The following is a 17,521-nucleotide window of genomic DNA, read 5'->3' as shown; positions in this document are numbered from 1 at the left end:
TAATTATTATTATTTTTTTTTTCTTATCTGATGTTTTTCCTCACATGGACAGGTGGGAGGAAAGTTAGGGACCTATCTTTTTAATGGTGAGCTCTGTCTCCCATAAGTGGCCTCATAAGTTAAAGTGGGCGGCTGGACTGGACTGAACGGGGTAAAGAGCGCTGTGCCAAACCCGTCGGTGAGCCCCTCGCTGCTGCTGCTGCTACCCGGAAACATTACAAGGGCCGGAAAGGACCAATGTTAAGAGCGCACACGTCACTCACTTTTTACCTAAAATATTATCATCGCCTATACAAAAAGTAACATCGCTCGTTGCCTTTGTTGAAGCGCCAGGCGAGTGCGCAGTGCCGCGAGCAGATAGCGCGGACGGTGCTCCGGTGTCGGTCGGAGTGAGCGGTCCACTCGGCGCAGCATCCGTGAAAATGGCTCTGGCTAAAGACTGGAAAACAGCACGCAGAAATGGACGCTAGCAGCTACACAGTCAGAAGAAGGCGTGACAGGCCCCATCCATCTGTAACTGTGCTGTGCAGCGGGATACTGTGTAGGTAACGCTTTGCCCTGTCTGCCTCATTTACGCGCACTAGCTCTGGCAACACAATAGGCATGTCAAGATCTTTTAATATTATGAGGTGGGGAAAAAACAGGCTATCGTTAGCTCAGGGGGTATGTGTGGCTTTCAGGATTGCGTATAGCACCACCACATATTAACACAAGGAAACGGTACAAGTGGATGGATGCGACGAATAAAGTTTTGCGTAGGAGCGCGACTAGTGGTTCACTTTTACACAAATGTTATCAACACTATCTTCATTGCAACAGACAATGTGGTATTTCATTTCTTTTTTTTTTTTTTACTCCCTTGTGCACAGGATTGCAAGTCTGCATGAAAATGAGAGGGACTCATATAATTATAATATCTGGTTCAGCAGGGCACCCCTCTGCTGTGACTACATCACAGCGACCAGTGGAAATGGTAAGAACATAAAAGGTGAGCAAATGTCAGTAATAAAGTTGTATCATTAAAGCCCTGGGTATGGCCTAAGTGGTTTTGGGAAAGAGGATGGACACGTAAAATTACTACTAATGATGAGAGATGGTTTCTTAAAAATCTCTCAGTTTAATGGCACACATTTTTATTGTATTGTTCAGTGCAAAACATAGCATAATATTGTATACAGTTTTAACTCAAATTATGAAATTATATCAGTTCTGCTAATCCTTTTATAAAGTGTTTTTCCTCTCTCTTGTTCATTTACTTTTAACCCTAGGAAACTCTTGAACGAAGACTGATGAAGAACTGCTCAAATTGAGGAAGAATATCAACAAAATCAGCAAAACAAGATGACAGCCTAACCTCAATATAGTTGAAGGAACACCCCTCTTTTTAAACAAAGCACTTAAAATCATAATTTATTCCCCCAGGATAATAGAAGAAGAAAATAGCGCATACATGTAATTACCAACATTTGAATTTTTTGGAGTTTAATCATAGCTTAGCTACATCGTTGGGGTCCATTGTCCTTAATCAGCCACTGCTGGGACTTTTGCCGCTCCAGCTGTAGGAGTATTGGCTGCGGTGCCCCATGTGCCAGTGAGTGGGAAATGTTCCAGTTTGGAAAGTATAATCTGGACATTATAGAGATGTTAAGTGGGCACCAAGCCCACCAGTTCAAAGGTCTTGGTTTAGATCGACAACTACAGCATCCACAGCAAGTGCAGCTTCACCAGCATCAACTCCAGCAGCAGCAGCAAGCTGAGTCATCTGGAGCTCTTCTGTCTGGACTGGGCTTAGGCCCCCTGCAGGGGCCAAGAGGTAACGCCTTTTCTGATTCTGCCTCCATTTTTGCCAAGATGAGTGCCCCTCCTCCCCCACCTTTACAACAGCAGCCTTCCTCATCTCAGAGCTCTCGTTCAAAGCAAAGCAAGATGAGCAGCAGCAGTTCCAGCCATTCATCAGGCTACCCTCAGTTCCTGCGCTCTTTCCACCCGTCTGAGGCAGCACTAGCACAGGACCAGTTGCATCCAAGTGTAGGCCGCTTCGAGCACTTTACTGGGGGCAGTGGCAGCAGTGGGAGTGTTGGGGGATTAGGAGGATTAGTATCATCAGCACCTCCACCTCCTCCTCTGCATTCTGGCCTTTCTGTCCCCCAGGCATCACCTGGGCCCCCCTCCTCCCCTGCCCCTTCAACCTCAGTGTCCACCTCAAACAATCCCTCTAGTAGCAGTGCAGTCAGCTCATTGGGACACCAGCTAGTTGGGGCTCAGTCTGATGCACGCAGCCTTCACCAACAGTTTAGTTGCATGTTAGCTGCTAATCAATATTTTTTATCTGGGGTGCCTGCCAATGCAAGTTTAGAACAATTTCTTGGGACTCATAACCACTTGGGAATTGGTTTAAGCCAGGCAGGTGGGGAAAACAGTTCTAGTCTGGCTCCACCTCCTGCTCTTCATAATTCGCATGCACATGGCCACTCCACTTCACAACCACAGCAGACCACCCCACAGGCCCCACAGCAGCAGCAACTTCCACCTCACACTCTCTCACATACTCATGTCCATTCCCACCCGCATCACTCTCTGCACCCAGGCTCTCAACCCTCTTCTCTGAGTGGCTTTGACTTCCAGGGCATCCCCGTTCTCTCATCAAATCAAATAGCTTCTTTGATGCAGCAGGAATCTGGCCTGCCCCTCCCCTTACCACTGCACTTGTCCTTATCTAAGGATGATTGTAAGGGGGATAGTGTTGGGAGCAATAGTAACAACAGTAGTAGGAGGAAGAAGGCTATGGCTGGATATCTGCCACAGAGAAAAGCTGATAGCACTAGCAATGGCAGCAGCCATGGGCACAATAGTCACAGTAATAATCTTAGTAATGGAGGCGGGCTTAGTCATGGTCAACCCCCGGCTTTAATTGGGAATGGGGTTGGTTTGTCAAATATTGGAGGTGACCCCTCATCCCTAATCGCCTCATCATCTTCATCCTCATCACTAGTTTCTTCCTCCTCCTCCTCTGTTCCCTCTTCAGCTACTGCCTCTGCACTAATCTCTGATCCTCACATTTCTAAATGCGATAACCCAAGCTCAATGCAATCCAACCCATCAAATTCAGACTCAGAACCCATGTACAGTTGTTCAGACTGTGGCAAAAGCTTTCCTCACTTATCAAGCCTTCGTAGACATTTACGCATGCATGAACCAACCACCGCAGGCAGTAGCAGTGCTGTTTCTGTTCGCCCAAACCCCATCCACATAAAAACAGAGCCCGACCCCAACCTTCCCCATTCAACTCAAGAAGCACCTCAGCCCCCCTCTCATTCTTGCCCTAGCCCAGACAAAGTTTTTCATTGTCCCGAATGTGGCAAAGGCTTTAAGAAAAAAGGCCACCTCCTGCAACATGGTGTAATACACTCCGCAGCCCGGCCATTTGGCTGCTCCACCTGCTCTCGGGCTTTTAATCGTAGAGAATCATTGACACGGCACGAGAAGATACATGAGGAAAAGCCTTTCCGATGTCCTGCCTGTGGCCGTGCCTTTCGTGAGAGCACTTCTCTACTGAACCATGCTGCCTCAGGCACCTGCGGCAAGCCAGGTAGGGGACCCAAACAACGGAGTGGCAAAATAGAAACTGATGGTGAGGACCGAGGGGGTGGAGTTGGTAATGGAGGAGGGGGAACTTATCAAAGCAATAGAGGGGGTATTTATGGGAAAACTGAGGAAGAAGAAGGTATAATCATTGTTGGGGAAGGAGAACCAAAATCAGGTTTAGGATGTGAGGGCCTGTATCAATCTGGACGGGGAGGGAATTCAAATGACAGGGACAGAACTGATGGTAAATACCCCACTGACTACTCTCGGAATCGTTACACAGGCTACCATGATGACCACCGTTCTCAAAGTAACCCATCTCCGTGCTACTCTGGTGCCTCCCCCTGTGGCAGCGGGATGGCCGGCCTTGCTCTGAGAAAGGCACCCCTGGCACCAACCCTGCATCCGCACTCACAGGCCCATCCGCACCACCACCATCCGCAGCAACAGCAACACCTGCCACTCTCTTCTTTACTGGACGACACGGAAGACGATGTTACTAGCTCTGTGAATAGCGCAATCTCCGCTATAACTGCTGCTAATAGCGGTGGACCTAGGGGGGATGAGAGGGGGGATATCATAGGTGGTCTCCTAGGAGGCCTTGGCTTAGGTCCACTGGGTTCACCTTCATCAACGATGGATAAAACTTACAGACCGGTTGGGGAGCAGGAGGCTATGAGTAGCACACAGGACCTATGTGCCAAGCCTAAACGTCCCCGCAAACCTAGAGCCAAGAAAGAGCCCACTGTCAATGAGGACCCCTCCAAACGTAGGCAGTACACGCAAAGAATGAGCACCAGTGGACTCCCACGCACCCACCTCTGCAGCGTGTGCGGTAAAGGGTTTGCGCGCCGCGAGACCTTGCGCAGGCACGACCGCATTCACACGGGGGAAAAGCCACATCACTGCACAGTCTGTGGCAAATATTTCAGGGAGGCCTTTCATCTAAGCAAACATCAAACAGTCCACTCTGGTGCGAAAAACTATAAATGTACCATTTGTGGGAAAGAGTTTGGCTATTCACAGAGTCTTCGGCGACACGGCAAGCTCCACCAGAAAGGGGAAAGTGAAGAGGTCCCAGCCACACCTGCAACTACAGAAAATCTAAACAGCTTTAACCCAAATCCCCAGTGTAGCATGGTCCAAGACAGGGGTCAAAATCAAGTCCCAAGCACCTCCTCATATTACTCGTATTCTCAAGATGTTAAGCCTCAAGATACAAACCCCTCATCTCATCCACCACGTCTCTACACCTGTGCAATATGTTGGAAGTCTTTCCGGCATCATTTCCATCTGACTGCTCACCACCAGACGGTTCACGATGGCGGGGGTGAAAAGGTTTTCTCGTGTGAGGTGTGTGGCAAGTCATTTGCGTACTCTAACAGTCTCACCCGACACAAACAATCGCAGCATGGCATAACCCGCACTGAAACATCAAACACTCACGAAAGCAGCTCTAGACCAGCAAACAACCAAAGTGCAAGTGAGGTTAACCAGTCGACATCCGAAAGTGAGGCTGCAACAAACGCGCTCTTGCAAATGACCCCCTCCACTGAAGCTCATCAAGGTCCGGGTTTGCCTGTTGTCAGTCACAGCCACCCACAGCCACCTTCACACCCCCCAGGCGGGTACTCTCCCCTGTTTTATGACACCATAGCTTCATCTAATGCCCCAACGTTTTCACAACCGCTGCCACCCAACTCTACACTCATGCCACCGCAGCACCCCCACTCTCCGGCTGGTGTCAAAGGAGAACACATATACCCTGCTGGATCTCGTAGCCGCGCACTCCACACCACCGCCCCGTTCCAGCCTCTCACAGAGCTGCCCTCTACAGAACATCACCATCTGCATCACCATCTTCATCAGTCCCACCTCCATCCTCATCATCTGTCAGACACACAGGCACAACAGCAGGCTGACTGCAGCATTGATTTGTCACAAGATAACATAGGACGGCACAAGAAGAGAAAAAAAAAGTCCAACAGGCAAGATTGGAGGGAAAATAAATGGGATTCTCAAGATACAGTTAAATATGGTGCAAAGAGGAAGAACAAAAAGACATTTTTTTCAGTTAGTGGGCAGTATAATAAAAAACAAGCCCCCCACCGCAAGACTGTTCGGAGTGTGAGAGGGTACAAACGTATCAACAGTGGAGAGTTTAAAACACTGTCCTCCCTCAAAGTCCCCGTGAAGCGTTTTGGCTGCCCACTATGTCCCAGCTCTGTGTTCTCTCACAGAGCTGGGCTGCTGGTCCACATGGCAGCTAAACACACCCAAAAGGCCTTGAGCAGTCAGGAGCGTCTGAGCTGTCGAGTGTGTGGAAAACAGTCTGATGGTCCATTTGCAGCCTTCGTCCACAGGGCTGTGCACTACTCCAGAGGGACGTTCTCCTGCAGGGACTGCCGTCTCCACTTCTGGAACGCTACTCTTCTGCATCGGCACAAGGAGGGCTGCCGCCGCAGGGCTAAAGGCCTGCACAAAGGCAGGGCAAAGAAGCTGAAACAGGCAGAAAGACCACCAGAGACTGAGGCACAGCCAGGAGATGTGCAGGACAAAATGTCATTTTTATAGGGACCATCTGTGGTGTTCAGGGGAATATTTTTATTCTCCAGTGAAATAGTGAGGGAAAAGCTCACAGGCATTGATGCCTTTAAAAAAAAAATCGCCTCTATTGATCTGTAAGACTCAGTATTAGTTTGTGGTAACAACTACTGTAGATTCTCACCAGATCTTCCAAATTGTGTTGGAAGATGTTTTAAGCCTTGACTGTTTCTATAGGATCCTTTACCCCTTAAGTGCATTGACACTGTGCTTGGCTGACACTGTGCAGTTACTAGAAACGTTTAGGAGAAATTACCTGCAAATAATGTATCTCTTCCCCATATAATAATGTATGATAAATGTTTCTGCTGTGTAATCTGTCTTGTTGTTCACTTAGAGACCGGGGACTTTCCTGATAATGTAAAGTGCATTTATTAGTAGGAACTTGGGAACAAAACCTTTGATAGTATCAGTGCATGTTTGTTCTCTGATGAAGTTGTTAAAGAGGTGAATCATTCCAACATAATGCGGTGGCTAATTCAGTATATGCCGAAGTTTTGCTGTGATTTAAATACTATATTTGGCACTATGTTTACTTATAATTTAATCACAAATATTATTACAGATACTAATCTGTATAAGGGAATCCTCTCCTAGCAAAATTGAAAAGATTAGAGAAAGCCTTCCTTATTATGTGCATTTGGGTTATTTTGTTAAATTAGTTTTTATAAAAAGGAATTGAAACAGGTCAAACACTATGACTGTACTATTAATGTCATAATGTGTTGAGATATTCATTCTCCATTATTAATATGTGTTTAAAACCAGGACCTATAATAGCAACAAATGTAATATTTCCTCGTATTTATGTGTGTACTCCAATCAGTCTTCTCAACAATCTTCTTAAGCTTCTTAACTCCTTTTGCTATTTGCTGAGTTGCAATCGTCCTCCTGCCTTTTAATTGTTTCCACCGTCACTTTATTTACATCATGAGTCCAGAGACTACATACTCCATAATAATGTTTTTCTTCTAAAGACTAAAGGGTTTAGTATGTTTCTATCTAAATTTATTTACTCAAAAGTCAGTAGTCAGATATATTTCTGCAATGAATAAACTTTAAGTGTAATACTTTTTTTGTTTGTTGTTTATCATACTCTCTTTTCTTCTGCATTGTATTGCATGACTGACCTCCATAGTAATAGGTTTATTGAATTGTTACAGCAAAATTACGCCACAAGGTGGCATTCTTCATCTCAAATACACATTTGTGAACACAGACTGCCAGTCACATGGATGTGCACTGAAGAGAGGCTGTTTGTTCTTTATTTTTGCTCCACCAAACCAACAGAACGGAGTGGTCCTGTGAAACATTACAACATGCGTTAAATAGAAGGAAAATGTAGGGAAGAAGAAGAAGATCTTTATTTATATGTAGGGTACCTACAGACTGCAAATAAACTTCTACTGTTGAAAAAGTTTAAGCCCGTCACAGCTAAGAACTCACGCTAGGCTTAATAACACTACATGTGCCTTTACCGTGTAGTTAGTATATAGCAAAATATAAAATACAAGACTCACTCAAGGTAAAACAATGTCTGATTTAAAATAATGGCTCAAAACTAAACTCTCATCTTAACCCTTAGAAGTGGGTAATTAATGTGTTAAATTATAATAACATTACAGGGATATTTGTGTCAGTCCATAACCTCCAACTGTGCACTGCCCTCTCATCACAAAGCTGGCAGACTGCAGAGTGCTTTAAGGTACATGTGCTTTGCTGCTACAGTGGACAACACCGCCTCGCGCTCAAGTCGGTCTCACGCGGCAGTGGCATGCACAAAGGGAATCCGCGAGGCGGGTATAGCCGACCTATTTGTGGCCAATGGGCTGGCGCAGGAGGTGGAGTCGGGATAATGCTCACCCAATCAGTGCCTGAGCCGCGAGCGGACATCTCTCCGTGCAGGGTACACGTGAGTGGGAGCAGCTATTGTACGCCGGGAGGCAACGTGCAGAAAGCGTTCCTGTAAATACGATGCTCTCACGTTTTATGTGAACCCAAACTGCAACGGTTCCAAATGTGTATCTGCTCATACGATCCAAAAGTGATGTTATTAGTTGTATGATCATTAATAGGCGGGAAGACTAGGGCCTATATTTTACCTCCATTAGATAATTGAATGGTGTCTTACTATGGGATAATTCTTGGCCTATTATAGACAGTTTCCCTATGGTCTGCCACTGTGCTGTTCAACTAAAAAACAGTATACAATGTGTGTACATCAGTCTAAACAAACAGCCTGTTCCTCGAGTTGTGGCACGAGGGTAGGTGTGCCTCATAAATAATAATCCCTTATCCACGCCCCTCTCGCGCTCGCCTCTTGTGCTTGATCCGAGGGCCGTGACGTCAGGCGCAGCCCCGTGTCTGCTCCAGCTGAGGCACGGAGGAGAGAGGACGCTCGAACGCGGCCTCACCACAAACCTGAGCCCGTGCGCCCGTGACCAGATCCACCGGATGCAAAAAAAAGTACAGACAGAAAGAGGAAACGACCCCTCCTCCCTCGACGCTCTGCACAGCGCGACAGCAGAGGAGCACCAACACAACTTGTCATTTGACCAGCACGGACACTGCTCTTGTGGTATGACTTTTTTCGCGCAGTTATTTGCACTTGCTTATACGCCAGTGTTTATTTTTCACAAATACTGAAGGATCGCGTAGCTCTTTCCACGAAGTCTTTTCCATCTCCAGCCAAGATTTTTGAGCCTTTGGAGGTTATTGCATTTTTACTGCTGTTGCGTTTATTATGGACAGTATTACTTCTGGTGCGACAGTCCCTCCCACTGCAACTGAGCGCTTGGAATAATCTGCACAACACTTTGAACCCCTCAGCTGCCATGGAGCACTCGAATAAAAGTACTTCTCCAAGGCGCTAAAAGGCTGCCCAAAACTCTGCATATAAAAAGGTAAGAAAATAACTATTCTTAACAGTTTTGCGCCATGGACGATGTCAAATGAATAGTTTACAGTTATGTTGTTTAAAAAAAATAAAAAAAATAATCGAAATTATCTGTCCTCCTCTCACCCCCCCACCCCTCTCTGACTCTCTCACTAACACATAGCCATTCAGCATACTTCTATTGGTACGTTCCTCTGTAAGCTCGCCTCGCCCCTTGAAGTGCCCCAGGTGTCTGCAGACCCTTTTCCGTCTGACCAGAGAGGATGTCCAGGCAACTGTCCCAGCTCCCGACGCCAGACCTGCCCGCTGGTGCAAGCCCACAGTTTGGAAATTGTGCACAGCCTGCAGGAGGGCAACTAGGGTCCATGGCTGGACTTAAATCGCTCCTGCAGCACCCCATGAAAGGAGACCAACGCATTAAGAGCCCATGTGAATCGAAAGGTGACAACTCTTTTCCCTATGCAAATGCTGGTTTTTATATAGGTCTATTACAAGTGTATGCAATGGTAATAAAGTCATGGCACATTTAAGAACTTGACCCCTAGTCATCCCTCTTCCTTTTCAGTCTATTTGTTAACTTACAGAATGTTTTCCGGTGTACTTTAATACTTTACATGTGCTTCATCCTTGTTAAAGTAATGTTGTGCAAGTTGCCCAAATGTTTACATATGCAGCATGGTTTGAGCTGTCTTGTATAATACCACAGTTTAGCTACCATCTGGCCCATCTGCGAATGAGTGTTCGACAGGGAGGGACATCCACCTGTCACCATGAGAGATGAAGACAATTCATTATGAAATGATATTTCTAACAGTGAGCTTTTTATTGTCATTTCTAACTCATGTGAAGCACATGCAGTGAAGGGAGACAAACACAATAGTTAACACTTGCATGCAAAGCAATACCAAACTACAAGTATATAGGGGGCAGCAGTTAGAGTGAAAGAAACAGTTCAGCTTACTGATAATCTGTTTGATGACGCTGTCCTTCAGTCAGGTAGACCTGGCATGACTCAATTTATGTAGTTTAATGTTTTTTTTATTTATTTATTGTGTTTTTAGACAAAGATAGATCTCTGGAGTTGGATGTGGATTCCATGTGCAGCATAAGGAGTGGAAGTGGACTGGCTGGCGGCAACAACAACAACAACAGTAACAGCTGCGGAGGAGGAGGAGGAGGTGGTGGTGGCAGTGGTGGAAATTTCAACCAGTTCTTGGGGCTTTGGGATCGCTCACTGCCTGCCGACGGGGGCCTCTTTCAGCTTCAATACATGGACTTGGAAGAGTTTCTTACCGAGAATGGCATGGGAAGTGGGCACAACAACAACAGCTCCAGCGCGGCCCAGGTACCTTCGCAAAGCCCTCAATCAGCGGTGCCCAACCAGAGCTCCCAGTGCCTGCCGTCCTCTTCGCCATCGTGCTCCACCACATCCTCTCCTCCTTCTTCAGCCCCGTCCCCCACGCTCATCGGTTTGGAGGTGGCTCAAGGTGTTTCGGGCGGCAGCGACGGTTTTCACGGTAAGCTTGCTTCACTGACAGAAGACATTTTCTACTTGACTGACTTGAAAGACAGTTGGATGAGATGGTGGAAAAATAAATGGGCAAGTTCATGGCGGGGCAGTACAGTGCAGAGCATACACCAAGGTTCCTTAGCGCAAAACAATTTAAAAAAAAACTTTGGGAAGTTGACAGAAAGGTAGACACAGGCTGTTCTCTCCAACTGATATGAAACCAGTACTGCCCCACACTCAATAAAAGTTCAACTCGCATCAAGGTTATGTGCCAGGCGTTCTAAGAAAAATAATGATTCAGCATTTAAATGCTCCTTTGAAGTGGCATGATGAGCAAGCATGTTCTCTTTACATTAGATACCTCCACTAACTTGCATACAAATCCTACATGTTTACTACTAAACTAATTGTTAAAGAGTTGATTAAACAACCATAGATGGTTAATAATAATAATAAAATTAATAATAATTATAATTATAATTATAATAATAATAATAATGATGATAATATAAAAAAGCCTACTTCAATCATGCTAAAATGAGCAACAAAACAAAATGTCTGTTTTTACTTTGACCTGTCTTGCCTTCTTCAGTATCAGGCAATTATTAATGGTGCGGTACTGAATCAAAACATTTCTATGGCGAGAGAGAGGGAGAGAGATAGGTGCTCAGCGTGTTTGCAGTTGCGTGTCTTTAAATCTCTCCTCACTTCACACGCCACAGCCATGTGCACGCGGCGGGACACGTGCTGAGCCCCAGCCAGGGAACTAGAGGCAGGACCAGGCGGAGTAGGGGGAGGAGCTGAGAGGGAAATGGGTGGACATTGAGGCAGGAAGAGATTTTCTCCTGCTGTTGCTTTTATTTGGTTTACTTTTTTAACAATAAATTGTCAATAGCTTTTCCATGTGTGGTCAATGTTTTTAAGCATTTGTATTGAACGTAGTAGGCCTTAATTATTAAGAGTGTCTATCAAGTTAGAAAGTATTAAATGACTTCTTTGGAAAGATTATTCTATGAGTATTTTTAGTGCCTTGTGAAGCCCTACACCTACCGACTGTGTGAGATGTTGTTTTTAAGTGAAACAAATGCCAATCCCAGCTCCTTGCACTACAAAGTTTATGGACTTTGAGCTCTTTGAATAATTGTGGTATTGTGGCTTAGTGCAGAGACGTGTATGTTGACGTTTACTGTCAAACTCTTGCGTTTTGTCCTGGTTATAAGCAACTGATCTAGCTGAACTCAATTTGTTGTGGGATTCATGTAATTCATTAGGCTGTGTGTTACGGAGACATGGTCCTTCAGAACGTGGGAATGTTTTGTTGACTCCTCAGTTGAGTGAGACAACATGTCTTATATTTAGGGACGTTTTAATGCTAATCCTTAACAGATAACCTGTTTACAAAGTGTTTTTATCAGCTCATTTAATAAAAACAGTGTAGTTGGATAGACACACTTTAAAGGGACCATATTGTGCTAACCAGACTTTCTTGAGTTTTTAATCTTGTTGAAATACATACCTGCTTAGGGACAGAGCACTTCTTGAAGTTAAATTAGATAAATTTGGCATTTTGCAACCAAGAAAGTGTAAGATAGTGATCAAGATGTGTTTGAAATACCTGCAAAAGTAAAATGCCCCCTCTTAAAAGTCCAGATTGCTTCACCAGATTGTAATTTCGGCGATATTCATCTCTTGCTAAAAACTGGCTGTTGTGTTTAGCCTTATTTAAACTCACATTGCCAACAGAGGTCGAGTGAAGTGGTAAAATGTGGGGGGGACACAAAGATGCCCAAAAATGTAAAAAATAAAAATATTAACAGAAATCTTTCCCTAAATTGAGTGTAAATGACAGAACACACAAGTTGCAAGGGCTGTGATTGCTGTGCATTGTCATGGTTAGACCTGTATAAATATGACATTACTTGGCTATTTTGAGGTTATGATTCAGAATCTCTGTTTGAAAAGTGTAAACCATATGAGGGTGTGTGAAGTGTTTGACCACACACAGGCACCAGCTTTTGTAAAAAGATGAGATCAAAGTTTTAATTTCAGTAGGGTAACTCTCTGTGTTCTGCTGATGTCAGATTAAGATAAAGGGGAGAGAGTTGAGCAAGGCAGTGTCGAATATAGTGCACTAATGTACAGCCCTATACCGGCCTCACACACAGAAACTGGTTTACAGGGAGGGGGAAAATTGCATAACATTTTCCCCATACATTTGTTGGGACTTGTGTCAAAACTAAGTTCTAGTCTATTGTATGTTTTCCATAATACAGTCTACATTTGAATTTAAATCTGTTTACATTGTTTTAAGAATTATCCTCAGCACACAATCCGATCATTAATTTGTCATATATTTTTTATCTGATGATTTATTTCCTGGTTTCTTTATGTAGTATGAGTGCAGTAAATGTCCTGTTTTCACTTCAGATCTCTGTTTACAACAGAGGAATGTTGTTTGTTGCTTTTCATGGAAGTAGAAACCCTTTGCTACCACCTAGTGGCTTACAGCTGAATAGTTGGATGTAGAGCTTGGAATGTGATGTTTTATTCATGAAGTATTTTGTTTCCCTCCACACAAACATTGCTCATATTTCTTTCTTTCTTATTTCATTTTGTAGGAAGCCAGTCGAGTATTGCAGACTCATGTGAGTCCCCCTCCTCATCCTCCTCGTCCTCCTGCCCTCCTCTGCTGACGCCAACTGGCAGTGGGCCGGATGCGTGCGGGATGTTTGACATGGACTCCTCAGAGATGTCCATGTCTGGATCTTCGCAGCAGTCCTTTGACCCAAGGAGGCACTCGTTCAGTGAAGAGGAGCTCAAGCCACAACCCATGATCAAGAAGGCCCGCAAGATTCTGGTGCCAGATAATCTTAAGGTAAGACTGAGCTGAGCTGAGCTGGGAGTTTATGCAGTGTATGGGTTTTGTTTGGCAATTATTTCAGCAGCTAATACAAACTAAGTTGATGTTTTTAAAGCCATAAGTCAAACAGGACTTCTCACTCATTTTGATTCCTCTTGTGCAGTCAGCCAATTTAGAGTTGGGATTAGTGAAGTGTTCATATATAAATTCAACAGTGTGGATTGATTGAAAAAGTGCAATTTAAAATAAACTGCATAGTGATTGCATAGTTACTGCTTTATTATTGTTTGTTTTGGGGTGCTACTATATCCGGGTATATGTTCTAATACCTACATTGTAACGTGTGGTGGTCGGAGTGGAGAGCCACATAGAGCTATGGACTCGTGTTCTCGAATGGCAAGAAGAACAAAGACTTACAGATTTCTGCTTATGCTGATTTAATGAAAGTGCCAGCTTTACTTTTCATTACAAACATGTTGTGGAGCACAGTGGTCTCTGCACACAAACGAGTTCACAGTCAAGGAAACAGTGACCTTTTAACCAAATGAGAGCAGCGCCACTATGTGGCGATATATGATAATACATGGGCACTGACTGTTACAACATACATATTCTTCAAGCATAGTCTCCACATAGGTAACTGTTGCTGCTCAAAGACACAGTTAAGAAAACAGTCTTATTAAACCTCTGCAGACGTGAGTCATTGGCTTTCATTGCAATATCAAGATTTTTTATTTGTCAAACCATGTGAATGGTTAGAAATTATGTTTCTCTCATCCTTGATTGGGGGTCGAGTACATCTCCTTAATAGAGGGGAGAGGGGCTCCGCAGAATATGTTTTTAAGTATAAACTAATGAATACCATGTTTTGTTTCAGGATGAGAAGTACTGGACGAGGAGATACAAAAACAACGAGGCAGCCAAACGTTCCCGAGATGCACGCCGTCTAAAGGAGAACCAAATAACAGTGCGTGCTGCATATCTGGAGAGAGAAAACGCCGCTCTGCGACAGGAAGTGGCCGAGATGAGGAAGGAGCTCGGCCGCTGCCGTAACATTCTTAGTAAATACGAAAACCGCCTGGCTGACCAGTGATGGACAAAAACTCTGCAGAGAGGAGCGGAACAAGCCTGATTCAGTCTAAAGTGCGCGATGAATCAATGGACTAAATGAGGTGGTGGTGATGATGATGATGAAGATGAATGTATCAGAGGAGACAGTTTATTGAAGCTCAGGTGTCGACTCTTAAAAAGCGACGGATAGAGAGAATAATTTAACCGATGAAAGATGTGACTTTTAAGAGTTTTGTTATTGGAAAATGTATATTTTTATAATTCTTCAGAATAACTAGTGGGAGAGAGCCAATTTGAAGAATAATTTTGTATATTTTCTACATGAATGGGACATAGAGAGGGGTATGTTATAGTAAAATATCTTTTAGTATAGATGAATCTGGAGCTGATTAGCCATTGAGTGTATTTTTGAACATTCTTTCTAAGTCAGAAGGCAACGGCAGGGTTGAGGATGCATTTAACAGTTGTAATATAGAGCAAAAATGATGTTTAAAATGTTTAGATGCACATTTTGTTGATTTTACGTAAGCACTTAACCTTTTTGGCTCCTTTCCTGTCACCTGGATTGATTGTGTTTTGGCAGAGCGATTCAAGGGAAGATGCTGTGTGTACAATCCAAAATATTATTATTATTATTACTATTATATTGACCGGTCAGTGTTTTTTCAATGAATTTAACTACCGACTCATAACATCATGTACAAATGATTTTATTCAAGAATCCCATCATTTTCTCTATATAAGTTCAGTACTATCTCATACCCGAAGCCTGTCCAGATTTCCCTGATCGTTCTCATACACAATATTCAATTCATTGTCGCTCTTTCCCAATTACTGTAATGTTTGTAATTTGGTTAAAGGGTTTGTCAGTGTTGTATCAATTTCTGCAATCCTGATTTTCCAGTTATAGATTTTTACTGTACCTTTTAATGCTCTACATGATCAGAGATTGACTATTATATGTATTTTTGGGCCTACCTACACTGTTTCTGTGTATTTATATTCTACGAGCTGGGCGTCCGGCGAATGGAATAGTTTTCATTTCTCAGATTTCTGTGAGAGACTAAAGCCAAAAGTTCCTATATTGTTCCGCAGCTTGTTGCTACCTATAATGATATTTTTCAATACATTGTAATTGATATAACTTTATACTGTGTGTATAAGCTTAACCTGCACAGGGGCCTGGTACACTATGTGATGTTCTGTGGGGAGGGATGACGAGTGTGATCTCAGTACGTCGCGTTCATGTCACGCCATAACATTCAGCCAAGAGTTTGAACCTGAAATGGAGGGCAGGTGATAGGATTATGCCTATATCGCGGATGTTTTAACCTGGTTGATGGTTATTTTCTCGCAATCGCTTCAAAAAGTGACAAAATCATTCCAAAACATGGACTTGATTATCCATTGAAAGGGTTTTCTGTTTGGATGTTTAGGCCCCTGCCCTCCATTTGAGACTGTGTCAAATTGTAAAACCTCTTCCCATGTTGAACAGTTACCATTACTACTAACTTTGATGTTATAGTCTCCTATATATGGTTGGTCATCTGTATTACTGGCTCCTTTTCTTTCTTAGGACGGCAAACCTTTTTTTTTAAGGTGGGAAAAGTCATAAACGCCATATTGTATGGTGTTTGTATTCCCGTCATCCACCCAAGAACATTCAGTAGGCTACTTTGACTTCAAAAGTGCTCCTCAGTTGAGTGCGGAGAATGCACATTGTCAATTTCTTGTTTTCTTTAAGCCTTTGTCACCTCATCTAGTGATCGTTAGCTCTCCCGACCGGATCTAGCCTTTAATATCCTCACAGATGTGGTTGATGCATCTTGTTGTGATTTTTTTTTAAATTGAACTACAACTGTCCTGCTGTATCAGTGGTGTCAGTGGTGCCCGGCTTGTGTAATACTGGGCATCTGGATGTAGTTGAGATTTTCCCCAAAAACACAAATAAAAGATTGTTCTCATTCAATTGTGCTCATTCATTTGTATATAAAAAAAGCTACAAGAATACAAAGTTCAAACAAAAGGGACGCTCAGTTACTCAAGAAGTATCTTGTTTAGAATTCGGGATCGTGATGTCAAACTGTAAAGCATGGGAGTTTTTCCATTACAAACTAAAGGAGATTTTAAAAGGTAAAATACTAGAGCTATTGTTCACATTAAAACATTTGGACACTGCAATGTGTTAGCAGATGTATTGACCAGTAGTATTCATACAATTGTTTTCTAATATTAGTCCATGGACAAAATTTGCTAGTACCTGCAAATATGGTGGATTTCCATGGTAACGGTGAATTAATAACATTCCATCCTGAACTCTACTACTCTTATGATGTACAACACTTACTATCTTTACTGTAGACAACCACTACCATGTTCTACGATGCATGCACATTAAATGCATTATACATTTAATTTACTTGTCAACCAGTTTTGTTTGCAGAGATTCTCAAACTCTAACCATATAAAATATTTGACCTTCCAATCAAGAACAAATCAGGACTAAAATAAAATAAGTGTAAAAAGGGTCTAAATTAGACATAAATTGGACTAAATTATGCCTAAACTGCGGGTAAACCATGTCAAAACCAGAAAAATCATAATTCACATGCATGACTAAGCATAAATGAAATCATCTAATAACCCTGAGTATCATTTATTTGACCTGTATTTAACCAGGAGAGTCCCACTGAGAAACTCATTGTCAAGGGAGTCCAGGTCCCAGAGAGGAACCTACTGCACATACTTTTATTCTTTTTAACACCCAAATAAGCCCAAGTAACACCAGTAGTAGTTGAACCACAGTTTGAGAAGCAATGATCTGTTACCCCAGAGCTTTGGACAATTGGCAGTGGCAGTTTAAACACCAACACAAAAAGTGCAAACATGAACTTTTACATCATGCGCAAATGCTTTTTTGTGATTGTGAATAACTTACCTTTATGTTACCTGCTATATCAAATATATCTTCATATCCGGGGACAAATATAGGTCA

General features: G+C 43.3%; 2 protein-coding genes across 4 annotated transcripts; both read left to right on the top strand.

Annotated features, from left to right (window-relative positions):
- Positions 1 to 161: 161 nt before the first annotated feature.
- LOC306966354 (uncharacterized protein) lies at positions 162 to 7,262 on the top strand. 3 transcript variants are annotated; one of them, XM_079561078.1, is made up of 4 exons: positions 171 to 541; positions 870 to 973; positions 1,269 to 1,813; positions 3,869 to 7,262. In XM_079561078.1, the coding sequence occupies exons 3-4, from the start codon at positions 1,603 to 1,605 to the stop codon at positions 6,157 to 6,159; spliced, it is 2,502 nt and encodes an 833-aa protein (XP_079417204.1). In that variant the 5' UTR covers positions 171 to 541; positions 870 to 973; positions 1,269 to 1,602; the 3' UTR covers positions 6,160 to 7,262. The 3 variants fall into 3 exon arrangements, with proteins under 3 accessions (XP_079417202.1, XP_079417203.1, XP_079417204.1); XM_079561076.1 differs by having other exon boundaries at positions 162 to 541; positions 1,269 to 7,262; XM_079561077.1 differs by having other exon boundaries at positions 162 to 545; positions 1,269 to 7,262.
- A 1,990-nt stretch (positions 7,263 to 9,252) lies between these two features.
- Positions 9,253 to 16,495, top strand: dbpb (D site albumin promoter binding protein b). Its single transcript, XM_079560756.1, has 4 exons — positions 9,253 to 9,526; positions 10,147 to 10,602; positions 13,214 to 13,470; positions 14,333 to 16,495. The coding sequence occupies exons 1-4, from the start codon at positions 9,349 to 9,351 to the stop codon at positions 14,546 to 14,548; spliced, it is 1,107 nt and encodes a 368-aa protein (XP_079416882.1). The 5' UTR covers positions 9,253 to 9,348; the 3' UTR covers positions 14,549 to 16,495.
- The last annotated feature ends 1,026 nt before the right edge of the window (positions 16,496 to 17,521 follow it).

This window comes from Gobius niger, assembly GCF_951799975.1.
Source record: "Gobius niger genome assembly, chromosome: 8".
NCBI lineage: Eukaryota > Metazoa > Chordata > Actinopteri > Gobiiformes > Gobiidae > Gobius > Gobius niger.
Note: the sequence above shows the minus strand (reverse complement) of the source record. Positions and strands in the feature narration are given on the sequence as shown.

Coding starts and splice junctions, on each gene's coding strand:
- dbpb (XM_079560756.1), top strand. CDS start 9,349: ATGTCCAGGCAACTGTCCCAGCTCCCGACGCCAGACCTGCCCGCTGGT. Junction 10,603..13,213: donor CGGCAGCGACGGTTTTCACG/GTAAGCTTGCTT, acceptor TTCATTTTGTAG/GAAGCCAGTCGAGTATTGCA. Junction 13,471..14,332: donor TGGTGCCAGATAATCTTAAG/GTAAGACTGAGC, acceptor GTTTTGTTTCAG/GATGAGAAGTACTGGACGAG.
- LOC306966354 (XM_079561076.1), top strand. CDS start 1,603: ATGTTCCAGTTTGGAAAGTATAATCTGGACATTATAGAGATGTTAAGT.